The sequence below is a fragment of the Budorcas taxicolor genome, chromosome 10 (assembly GCF_023091745.1).
Source record: "Budorcas taxicolor isolate Tak-1 chromosome 10, Takin1.1, whole genome shotgun sequence".
In the NCBI taxonomy this organism is placed as follows: Eukaryota; Metazoa; Chordata; class Mammalia; order Artiodactyla; family Bovidae; genus Budorcas; species Budorcas taxicolor.
This window is the reverse complement of record NC_068919.1, coordinates 6,992,883-7,005,846: the sequence shown is the minus strand read 5'-3', so window position 1 is coordinate 7,005,846 and position 12,964 is coordinate 6,992,883. Positions and strand designations below refer to the sequence as shown.

The following is a 12,964-nucleotide window of genomic DNA, read 5'->3' as shown; positions in this document are numbered from 1 at the left end:
ATTGAAATGGGAAGTGAAAGAAAAGGTAAGAATTGGAGTGCCATCACCTCCAAATGTGTTTTATCTCCAGTCTTTTCATAGTTCATTTGCTATGAAGATGCTGTTTATGTCAGCTTACCATTTTCAACTCAAGGTGCAAAAAACCAGGGACACTATTCCTGAAATTACACTTAGGCTAAAATTCACCCTTCTTGTTTTTAAGTGATAGATACTTCTAGTAACATTATTTTCCAGTATATCAGACTTTGAACCTGATAAGGTAGAAATTTGGGCAAATGTTTATTCATGTCATCCAATTAATGGTCCCTAGCGTTACACTTATTTTTAGTATAGAGTCATAACTGAAAACAGTAAATGGAGCATCTTTATATCTGAAATATGAGTGTGGTCACAAAGGCCCAAGCCATTGTCCCTGTAGTAACATTGCTATTGCATATTTTAAGATAAAATTCATTACAGTGAGATTTTACTGGTATCATCTTTCTTTGTAACCTTAATATTATTACTTCAAGGAATATACCATAATGGATAAAGATTCCTTGGTGAAGGCTTTGAAGACATGGCTAATATAGTAATTCGGTACTGCATTAGTTTTGTTAATTTCCTAGGAGCACAGTAGTGAATACATCTTGTTTGTTTCTCTGTTGGATGTTTTCAAGCCCTCTTAAGGAAGTAATGAGGACAAAAGACTGAAAACTTTTCCACAGATGCAATGGTAGCTATAATAGGAATTCTATTGCTTCATCTATCTAGCAAGACAATATTAAAAACATTTACTGTACACTGTTTCAAACTTAAGTTACCTCCTATCAGTTTATATTTGTGGAATCTGGTAATCTGGTTTCTTTTGCATCAAAACACAAATCAAAAACAGCTTATCATTGTTCAGACATTTGAAATAACTAATTTAGGAATACTCCAAATAGAAACACAATTACCTGCGTATTTTTTCAACAAAAGAGCTAAATGGCACTAAAGTTCTTTTGAACAGAACTCTCTTTGTTTTTTTAGCAGAATAAAATCCTTAACATTCTTCTTTCACAAATAATCCATTTAAAGTAGGGCCTCTTTGGGAGAAATATTTCTTTCTACCTCTAATCTCATGATAAATATAGGTGTTCTTAACTCCTAGTAGCCTACAGAAAAAGTATGTACATACCCAGATCTAAAGATTTCTAAGATCTTGATACCTAAAAGTGATTAAAAATAATCTCTCAGTCGTGGTGTGCCTTAGGCCAGGCTGCTGTGGAGGCTCTGTCTGTGCATGCGAACTGGGACTTGCTTCGTTCTTCCTCTAATAAGATACCTTTGGTATATAGCGTCTGTAACTTGGAATTCTACGTTAGTCATCCTGAACCTCTCAAAGCAGATTTCAGAGTTTTAGAGACACAAAGATTTTATTCCCAGGCAGTCTTTGAAGTTATGTTTTCTAATTAAGGCTTTATAAAATTATAGGTGGACTAGTAGTCATGTTTTAAAGTTTCTTCCAGTTCTCTAACTCAACATCCTTCACACCAAAAATTATGGATAAAGAAATAAGTTACTGTGTAACATTTATTTTGTACAAATGTAGATTGTAGAATTTCAGCCTACACACTATTACCAAAAACTTTCCTGATGATCATTGCCAATTAAAGAGACATTTTTAGTCATAACTACTTTCAGTAATTACGAAGCCGAAAATGTCTTCTGAAATCCAGGAAACTTGGTGTACACATCACCATAACATAGTGATAACATCCTTATATGCAGAAAAATGATATCTTCAAAGTGACTAATTTTAAGAGCTCTGCCCCCAAATCATTAATGTATTTAATTCAAAATACATGTAAACCTAGTTCTTATGTTTCTCTAATGAATGTAATAGACTTTATGTAAAACAAGTTGTTAAACTTAGGAATAAATCTTAAAATTGAAGCATAATATACATATTTTTCAATTCTTTTCTGCCTTTTGTTAATATTCTATAAAACAAAATTATGAGTAAAAGTTAAGAAAATAGGACTTAGAAACTGTCTGTGTAGATGGAAAAGTTGCCAGTTCCTTCAGAGACAATCTGTTTATCACTTCATTTCTGTTTATAAACATGTTTCATATTAGAAGGGTTTCCAGAGAACACTTGAATGAGATCTTACCAATTAATCTGATTGAGGATTCTGGGAATAAGAACTATTTGACTCTATTTATAAAAGATGTGTCAGGATAATTTGATGGTTAAAAGCAGAGGTTGCAATTTAAATTTAGTAAAAGAAATTTAGTTAGAAGTTTAGAAAGAATGTAGAATAATGAAATGAAATCAGATATATGGAAAGGTTGGTTATTTTTTAAGTTGGCTTGTATTCATGATAAAAGAGGAGTTGAGTATAATAACAAAAATTTTCTTTTTGTAGAGAAATCTTGACACACAACAAGCTTTCTAATATCTCTGTATAGTATTTAACTACAGAAACACAGGACTAGATGGTCTCTCTGTGCCCCTTTTACGCTTAATGCTCCATGATTTTATGCTTTAAGACGTTGTCTCTGTAAGAATACATATTGTAGGAAAGGAGGGAGTAGTTCTTTTTTCCAGAAAACACATACTTTGGTCACTTGATGGACATTAGGCCAGTGTTAAGTAGAGTGAAGCACCTTGTTTCCCCACATTTCTCCTTTCTCTCATTAACCTGGATATGATATCTGGAATGTGGACTAAAACTCTTCAACACTGTATAAAACCTACTAACCTTTGTGCATTTGGTTGCTTAGCTTTTTAAAAACATCATTTCTGAACTGAAATAACTGAATACCATTCTGTTTTAGAGGTTACTGGATATGGATTCTTACGGTTCTGTTTTTCTTTTTAAGGTTGAAGAGATGGTGCAGAACCATATGACCTATTCATTGCAGGATGTAGGTGGGGATGCCAACTGGCAGTTGGTTGTAGAAGAAGGGGAGATGAAGGTAATGCCCTGCAGGCTAATTGCAGCCCTTTGCAGTCATACTGTATTATTATTATTGATCTAAGTAAGATAGCACTTCCAGTTTTCTTTTAAGTGAGCTACTACGTATGATTGAAGAAGCTCTAAATACTGAGAAATAAAATGTTTCTTTGCTTTCCTGGTTTAGCTTTTACATAATTTTTTATGATCATAGTATAAATCTGTATACAGATTTTTCTGTTTTACCGTGGCCTTGGAGAAAATGGGTTTTGATATGAACAGGTCAAATTAGCTAATGACTCTCCGGATATTTCTCTCCCTTTAAATATACTGAATGTTGTGCCCAGGTGTTAACTTTTTTCACTCTTTGGTCTGTACCTCACTTTTTGTTCTTTCTCTCACTGCTTCTTTTTTTTTGGACATTGATTAGCTAATCTTGCTCATATCCCTAGCGTAAGAGAGTAAGAGCAAGGGACAAGAGACTGAGTGTTCAGTTGAAAACCAACAACAGTATCGTTGAATTTTGGATTACTTCATGCCCAAGGCACAATGCTAAAGATAAACAGATATTTAATAAGACTCCCTCCAAGCTGAAACTTTGGTTGGAAGGAGGATATTGACATTTAAAAGATACAACTATTTAGCTCTACCAGATAATATTGAATGAAAAGTACAGGTGAATAGTGGAGGAAAATTGAAAGAGATCTCAGATTTGAGACAGATTGTTTTACATCAAGGACTATGACTAGAAATGGAAACAAGGTTCTCACAAAGGTGAGGCGAGGGCATTTATATTCAGGAGTTTTGTACAGATTTTTGACCAGTTATTCTCACAAGTGAGATACAGTATTAGATGTTGGAATTTACTCTCCTCCTGAATAGGGAACAAATTAAGAAATAGAGGAGATAAGCAAATGAGAGACCAGTATGTTAGTTATAATTCTGACAGTCTGGTTAGAGAACATAAAGACCAGCTGTCACGAGGTCTTACTAGTATGTTACCCCAGAATGAAACATAATATTTCTGACATAACTAGGTAATCAGAGGCCTTCCCCCACAAGAGCATGCCCCAGAAGCAGACCAGCATACATCCTGCCCACAGGAGAAGGGGTTCAGCCAAGCCTGCCTGACTCTCCTGTGTTCACCATTCAGGTTTCCCTGTTTCCCCGCCAAGGAGGGGGAAGTGAAAGGGTGAGGAGAAGCCAGGAGTCACTGTCTGAGTGGAGGTCCTTCACCTAAAGTGAGTGGTAGAGAAAAAGTGCTCCTACAACTTTAGAGAGAGAGTCACTGGGGCTGGTTTATGCGGTGTATAAAATAACCCACTAAACAGAATGTGTTATTGTCTGTAGCAGTGAGCTAGCCACTGTATACAGAGTGACATTTTAGAAGGACTAGGCTCATAGGGATATGAAACTAGAGACCACTTAGGAGATTCAGGTACAAGGTGATGAAAACATACCTTAAAAAGATACACAATAGTAGAAAAGTCAAGTTTTGGATGTCTTACAGATTACTAATAAGCTTAAAACCTATGTGAAATGTAAGGGAGGAAATCAAAAGTCTAGAGTTTCCAGTTTTGGTTACTGGAAAAATATTATCAGTCCCAATAACATAAATAAATATGTAAGGAAAGGTACTTTGGAGAGAAATTAGGTGAAATGCCTAATGGTGTCCGGCCCCATAGGCACTCCATAAATTGAGAGCTGGTTTCCTCTGTGATAACCTGTTTATTTTTCAAAGAACTTACTACAGAGCTGTCTAAAGTACCAAATCCTCTATAATTTTGAAGTAATTAATTTTATTCAAGAGTTTATACAGTCTCAGTATTTAAAGCAAGATAGATCTTAAGGCATGCAACCTCAGTATTTAAAAACAAGATATCATTGATCTTTATGCGATGTTAGCATTCCATCATTGGTTCAACAAATAATTGAGTGCCTTCTGTGTTTCAGATACTGTTCTAGATGATGGGGATACAGCAGTGAACATATTATCCCTTAGGAGATAATGTTCTAACCAGCTGTATTTGGCCTTCTTAGCCATGACGAATGGTCTTTGAGAATGTTCAGTAAATAATGTCTAATTTAAATTGATGTATTTATAGCTCTCACTCATTACATATACATACTTTGGCATTGTAGTGTTAAATATTTTTTTGTATTGTCTTTGTTAATAATTTGAAATTTTAATTTTTCTTTTGGCAGAATGTTTATGTTCCATAAGTGTTTTTCAAACATGTTTTAAAATATATCCTCTAGGTATATAGAAGAGAAGTAGAAGAAAATGGGATTGTTCTGGATCCTTTGAAAGCTACCCATGCAGTTAAAGGCGTTACAGGACACGAGGTCTGCAATTACTTCTGGAATGTTGATGTTCGCAATGATTGGGAAAGTAAGCTGCCATTATTATATTTTGATAGTTTTTAATTTTAAATTAAATACCAAATCTAACCTGGTCTTCTTAATCTGAGCTATAGTTTTCAAAGTCATAAAAACTCCAGACAGTTACAGAAACTATCTGGAGAATCATACAGGGGACTGATAATATCTGAGCTTTTCATTGTACAAAATGCTTCTCAGTGAATTACGGCATTAATCCACTACAGTCCTGTGTGATAGGTAGGTAATAAAGGAAAATTCAGATAGCCTAAGTGACACGTTAAAGACCACAGAACTAGTTAGTGGAAAAGCCAAGGCTAAAATAAAAGGTTTCTATTTTATCATCTTTTTTTTTTATACTGTTTATGTGATAAATTGTAGATTAAGAGGGGGCTGTGAGGGGAGTGGTGTCAGGGGAGGGGGGTATGTTCTCCTCAGGCTTACAAACATAGTCACCTAAACCTAGGTGAACAGCTTATTCAGCTTCAATAAATTAAGGATGACAAGAGAGGGAAGAGGTCATGGTGTTAGGGAAAAATTTGTGCCCTAGTAATGAAGCCATGATTAGAATTGCTTTCTTGCAGTGGGAGCTGGATACTGGGCCAAAAAAAATGAGGTTTCCTGGTGATTAGGTCTCATTGCCACCATCTATAACCCCTATTAGCATATAAATACAAACTCCCTTCCATGTGGATGTAGCCTCGGTAGAGCAAGGTCCTGTTCATTTTACTGTAATGTCCGTGCATAATGTAAGTGAATTAGTCACATACTAGGAAACGGTAACACATTGTTTTGACTGCTAACATTTTCTCTTCATTGCAGCAACTATAGAAAACTTTCATGTGGTGGAAACATTAGCTGATAATGCAATCATCATTTATCAAACGCACAAGGTAAATGTCTTTTAATCCCAACAGGATTCCAGCGTAGTTTGAACAGAGACATATAAAATACTCTCTAAAGCAAAATTTGGCAGGAAATTAAGTTGCACAAAAAGATTCAAAGACTTTATTAATCACGAATTTCATGTATTCGAAAAGTAAATCAGATTATTTAAACATTTCTGCTTTAAAGCAGAAATGGATGCAAAAACAAACCTGAAAAATATCCAAAACATCATGTTTGATGACGATATATAGTAAGTCTGGAGAAGAAAGTACTCAAATCTGTTTAATGGTTTCTAGTGTCTAGTCTCCAGAGGAAATAAATGAGCGACCAGATATGAGTTGGTTTCCTGCGGCAGTAATCGGAGAATGGAAACTATGTTATTAGCCTGTGTTAAGACTCAAAAGTGAACATGATCTAAATGGATTATCTGACATCAGGGGAAAATTGCTGAGCATCAACTGTTGAGAGGTTGTTGGTCATGCCCCAGAACACAAAGAAACATTGTCATTTAAATTGGTTTCCTTTCACTCCATTTCTTCCTCTGTTAATCTAAATATTTAAAGTAGAGAATATTTCTCTTAACTTATTCTGCTCTATTTCCATTCTTAACATTGCCAAAAATTATGTTGAATAAACAATAATAAAATTTTGGAGAGATCCACCAAAAGCAGTTTTGTACGTTATATAAGAAACATGATGATTCAGTAAGTACTTCATTTTTCTTTTTAAAATAATTTTTGAGTTGAATATTTGATAATATTTCCAATTTTGTTATGTATTTCTTGAGCTAGTCTTGTTATCTGAGGCATGTAATATTTAATGACTCTGACTTAGGCTTCATTTACATGACAACTACTCAAAGGCATAACAATGAAGATTCTGTTTTAACTTACTGATTTAGGGGGTTTAAAGTAGAGTCTGAAATTTAATAGACTTTAAAATATTAGTCACTCTGTAATTTGCAGTGAAAATAAATGACCAGTCATTTAGAATCAGAAGGCGCTTATTCTAAAGATAATTGATCCTGGAAAATGGGCTGCAGAAATTATTTTGCTTGTTAAGTAGTAGATGGAGGGGAGGAATATATAGCTCATGTTAGGATTATTTCTGGAAAACTAAAACTAAAGATTATTAAAGTAATGTATTTTATATATAACAGAATTTAAGTTACAATTGTAGTTAGTTGAATAAATGAATTGTCCTGGCATAATTTTTTCAACAAAATCCAGTAATAATAGGGTTTCCCTGGTAGCTTAGTTGGTAAAGAATCTGCCTGCAATTTAGCAGAGACCCTGGTTCAATTCCTGGATCAGGAAGATCCGCTGGAGAAGAGATAGGCTACCCACTCCATTATTCTTGGGCTTCCTCTTGTGGCTCAGCTGGTAAAGAATCCACCGGCAATGCAGGAAACCTGGGTTTGATCCCTGGGTTGGGAAGACCCTCTGAAGAAGGGAAAGGCCACCGACTCCAGTGTTCTGGCCTGGAGAATTCCATGGTCTCTATGGTCCATGGGGTCACAAAGAGTTGGACACGACTGAGTGACTTTCACTTATCCTTATCACTTATCCAGTAATAATAGAATTCTTTCTCTTTAAATTTGGCTTCTTTCATAATACAGTCTTAAAGAGTGCTACTCATCTCTTGATACTTAAGTCATTCTCTTCGAATTTCTGTCTTATCATCATCCTTATTTGCATTCATTAGTTCTTATATGGCCACATATTCATTTGTTTAATGGCATCACATACATTTGCCCAGCACTACTGTCAAAAACTTCATGAAATTTCGTGTCTTTAAAAGATGAACCATTTCCCTTTGCAAATGATTTGGGTTGTATTAACACCGAGTTGTTGACTGTTTATTAAATTCAGCAATCAGGAAAGACTGCATATTTTCTCTCAGTTACAAGTATGTAGTCCAGTTTGCAGAGACCTAGATTCCATGTCATTTCAACAGTATGTTTTTCCTTGCATACCATTAAGTTGGAAGATTCAATCAAATTCTTCAGATATGATTTTGATGTCAGTGGAGCATCATCTTCTTTGCTCTGAACAGTTAACACAGAGGCATAGTACTATACTTAAAAATGGTCTCATGGCTGTGGAAGGGGCTGATGGGGAGCGATTGCTTAATGGGTACAGACTTTCTGTTGGGAGTGATGACACATTTAGAGCAAGTGGTGGTGTTTTTATAACATTGTAAAAATAATTAAGGCCAGTCAATTGTACACTTAAAAATTATAGCATTTTATGTTACGTATATGTTGCCAAATTTAAAGAGAACTATAAATAGCAGAACATTATTCTTTTGATGTATTCTGCAAAGCCATTATTAACTCAGTTTTCATAATCAAATCCTTTGGTGGGTGCTTTCCATTTAAAATCTGACAAGTATTATCTTACACTAAAACATTAGTCTTACATTTGTTTCTTTGTTAGTTCCATATTAAATGTAAATAAAAAGTAGTTCAAATTTTCAGGACTTCCCTTGACAGTCCAATGGTTAAAACTCCACGCTTCCACTGAAGGGGGTGCAGGTTCGGCCCCTCGTTGATGAACTAAGATGCTGCATGCTGTGAGAAAGGGAAAGGCGCTCAGCTGTGGCCGACTCTCTGCGACCCCATGACCTATACAGTCCATGGAATTCTCCAGGCCAGAATACTGGAGTGGGTAGCCTTTCCCCTCTTCAGGGGGTCTTCCCAACCCAGGGATCCAATCCAGGCCTCCCACGTTGTGGGCAGATTCTTTACCAACTGAGCTATCAGGAAAGCCCAAGAAAACGAGTGGGTGGCGCAGCCAAGAAGAAAACCAAAAACGGAGTTCAGACTTTCAAAATATTTGTACTTCTTCCGCAGAGAGTGTGGCCAGCTTCTCAGCGGGATGTCTTATATCTTTCTGCCATTCGAAAGATATCAGCTTTGAATGAAAATGACCCGGAGACTTGGATAGTTTGTAATTTTTCTGTAGATCACAGCAGTGCTCCTGTAAGTACAGTGTATAAACGTGTTATAATTGTCCAATATAAAGTTAAATACACAACACAGTACAGGGCAAAAGTGATCAGCACACACCATGCATAAAGATTTGATAATGCTTCTTAAATTTTTGTTTATTAAAGTTGGCTTCTTAGAAGAGTACAGCTAGTAGTGTTACCTGAGAGCAACAGTCATGCCATGAAATCCCAGCAGGACTGTTTTCCTTTCCTCTTGAGGGTCGATGATGCAGCTGGATGGGTCAGCTGGATGGGTCGCTAGGTAGGCTACTTCTCACAGTTGCCTCAAGCCGTGATCAACTGCAGGCAAAGCCGCTGTGGTTTCTATCTCATTTTAGCTACTTTTACTGTTTATGAGGAGGGAAAACGTTCCTGATGTCAAATCAGCTTGGCATCTATTCTTTTTTTTTTTTCAAGAGACAAAGTTTAATGTATGCACACAGTTTTATGTGTAATACAGCATCACACCATGTAGGGCATTTACTCTTATTTTATACATCCAGAAATGTTTGAAACACTTCTTAAGGCTGTAAAACAGAACGTAGAAAAATGAACAGGAGTATATTCAGTACTTAACATAAGTGATATAATAAAGAATATAGAGTACTACTTTCCTTTCCAGTACTTCAAAAGATGTATTAATATATATACTGTTTTTCTTTAACAAGTAACATCACAAATGATCACATCTTCACATGCTTGGAGTATTATTTATATAGCAAGACTATTTTCATTTTTCATACACAAATGTTTTTCTAGTTTTGTGACAATGCAACCTTCAATCCATTCAAGTAAATTCAACCCCACACCCCACGATTGCTGTCTCCCAGCATTCAGACATTGGCATGTGTCCTTTATTGGTGCATATAAGATTTTGTTGGAGATGATGAGTTATAATTTTGGTTAACTTAATGTAGAATTAGACCAGAAGAGGTTACAAAATACTGGATATCTGCTACACTGGTGTTATTTTTTCCTTTGGCAGCTAAACAATCGGTGTGTCCGTGCCAAAATAAACATTGCTATGATTTGTCAGACCTTGGTGAGCCCCCCTGAGGGAAACCAGGAGATTAGCAGGGACAACATTCTATGCAAGATTACATATGTGGCCAATGGTATGTATTTTGTTTTTGGTGTTTGGTCATATGGATGTTTTTCTTATGATCTACCTGATAACTGACAGTTTGGACAAATACCATTTACAAATGTCATTTTAGTTTTTATCTATTAGATTTAGTAATTTTTAATTTGGAGAGATATATATCAAAATTATTGGGACTCTTTCAAAATATACATGTCTGAATAACTACTGTATCAGAATTTCTGAAGCTCAGGCTGGAAACTTCATCTTTAGATCACTATTACATGTACAGTTTTAAGAACCATTTTATTATATATATGTTGTATAGAATATTTGTGTAATTAGGAATATAAGCAACAGTGAGAAAAGAAACACTTATTTTTTTCCCAGTTTTTCAAAGACCATTTAGTGACTTAGAAAAATGTTTATAACTTAAAGTTAAGTGGGGTGGGAAGAAGCATATACAATACCATTTCAGTAAATCTTAAGAGAAGAAAATATGTACATATGAAAAGTTAAAAAGAAATGCTAATACTGACTTGTTGCTTGATTGCTGGATTACTGGAAATTGTTGTTTTCTTCTTTTTCACTTTATAATTTTGGGCTTTTGTAAAATAATAGTTGTGTAAAATATTATGCTAATTTCAGGTGAATAGTTCATTTTCTTATTGTCAGACTTTAGTTTTCTAAATCTTTGTTTCCTTATCCTTTAGTAGCTGCTAGTTGCAAAGAGTCAGACACGACTGAAACAACTTAGCAGCAGCAGCAGTGATGTATTTATTTCACGCTGGCCTAGGGCTGGACAGCCCTGTTCATCACTTTTAATGGTTCCTCACTCCACCCATTTCCTACCTGCAGTAAACTAGAGTCCCTCTAATCAAATGTTCAAACCGTCTTTATACAGAACCATCATTGCTGGTATGTTTACAGAGACAGTTATGCCTGAGCAAGTTACTATTTGATTGTAGTAGAGTTTAATTAATAAATCTGCCTTTAGTAAGCTGAAGTGCTGCGGTACTAATATTTGCATATAGTTCAGGAAACCAAGAATATTTTAGAACAGTAATAAATGCTTTCTAATTTTGTACCTGTTCTCATCTGGTGGTTGATACAGTACTAAGGACTGAGTGATCAAGACTTTTTAAGAGGTGCTGTTTCAATGTGAGGAATGTTTTTTTTAAAGCAGAAGAACAAAATGAGTGCTTCGTGTTTGGGGAATTACTTTAACAGTTTGCATTTTCCTTTGTCTCACAGTAAACCCTGGAGGATGGGCACCAGCCTCAGTGTTAAGGGCAGTGGCAAAGCGAGAATATCCAAAGTTTCTAAAGCGTTTTACTTCTTACGTACAAGAAAAAACTGCAGGAAAACCTATTTTGTTCTAGTATTAACAGGTACTGGAAAATATATTTTATCCTTTTTTTAAAACTTTTATTTGATTAACATGGCTCTTGCAGACATAATAAGTAAGTACAATTTCCCTTATTTTTCCCTTCCCAGAAAATACTTTTGAGTTTTTGTATATTCTTCCAGGCTTGTATGTATGTACTAACATATATCTTTGATTTTTTTTTTTTCCCAAAGTATTGTCTTGCAGCTTGCTTTTTCTATTTAATATATCTTGACTATTAGGACATAGAAAGATAAAACTATATCATTCTTTTAACATCTGTTGTATAAATGTTATAAAGTCTATTAAGCACTGGCCCATGTTAATGTCTGGCTGGTTCCATGTTTTTATTGTCAAATAATGCTGCACTGAGTATCTTTGTGCTAGGCACCAAAATCATTTTTTTTTTAGTAAGTGGTATGTTAGCATGGTTCAGAAGTCAAAAGTTTGAAAAGATACACAGTAAAGTTTATCCCCTGTCTCCTAATCACCCAGTTTTGCACCATCACCACATACCCCCACATACCACAGTGTATAGCTGCTACTCGTAGTTTCTTGTGTTTTTCCAGAAGTGTTTTATTTTCACTTGAATGAGCAAGTACAAGTGTATTCCTGCCATATAGACACCTTTATTGTTATTGGTAAAAGGCTGCATACTGTAAGTAGGTTCTGCATCTTGCTTTTCTTAAGCTTTATCTTGAAGGTCTTTCCACGTTGGTGCAGAGCTGCTTTATTCTTTTTTTTATGGCTCTGTAGAATCCCATTGTATGGATGCACATACATTGATCTAACCAGTTCTCCACTTGCGGATGTTAAAGTTGCTTCTAGCTTTTGCTGGAGCAAACTATATTGCAGTCATATCCATGTGTCATTTAGTTTGTGAGTGAATTATTAGCCGTGGCACTGCTGGCACTTCAGGTGTCTTGTACATTTGTAATTCAGATAGTGCCCTCTGTAGAGGTTGTATTAGTTTACCATCTCACCAACACTAACATGTCGGGAGTACTATTTCTCTGACAATCACACGGTGTAGGAAATAAACCTTTCTGATTTTTTCCAACTCGATAGGTGAGAAATATTCTCCCAGTGCAATTTAAATTATAGTCCTCTTGGGAGTTCCCTGCTGGCCTAGTAGTTAGGATTCTAGGTTCTCACCGCCCTGGCCCAGGTTCAGTCAGTCCTTGGACGGGGAACTGAGATTCTACAAGCCACGTGGCACGGCCAAGAAAAAAAATTATAGTCCTCTTGTTACACATGAGTTCTAGCGTCTTTGCATCCAGTTGAGAACTACTTATATAATTGTCTGATTTCTGATTC

At 35.5% G+C, this 12,964-nt stretch overlaps 1 protein-coding gene across 1 annotated transcript in view; it reads left to right on the top strand.

Moving 5' to 3' along the window:
- The window catches only part of CERT1 (ceramide transporter 1), a 130,157-nt gene that overhangs the window by 114,499 nt on the left and 2,694 nt on the right, over positions 1–12,964 (top strand). Inside the window, exons 13-18 of the mRNA XM_052646302.1 lie at positions 2,848–2,943; positions 5,181–5,313; positions 6,123–6,193; positions 9,043–9,171; positions 10,165–10,294; positions 11,515–11,651. Of these exons, the coding sequence (XP_052502262.1) occupies positions 2,848–2,943; positions 5,181–5,313; positions 6,123–6,193; positions 9,043–9,171; positions 10,165–10,294; positions 11,515–11,642 (687 nt within the window). The 3' untranslated portion in view covers positions 11,643–11,651. The remainder of the gene's footprint in view (positions 1–2,847; positions 2,944–5,180; positions 5,314–6,122; positions 6,194–9,042; positions 9,172–10,164; positions 10,295–11,514; positions 11,652–12,964) is intronic.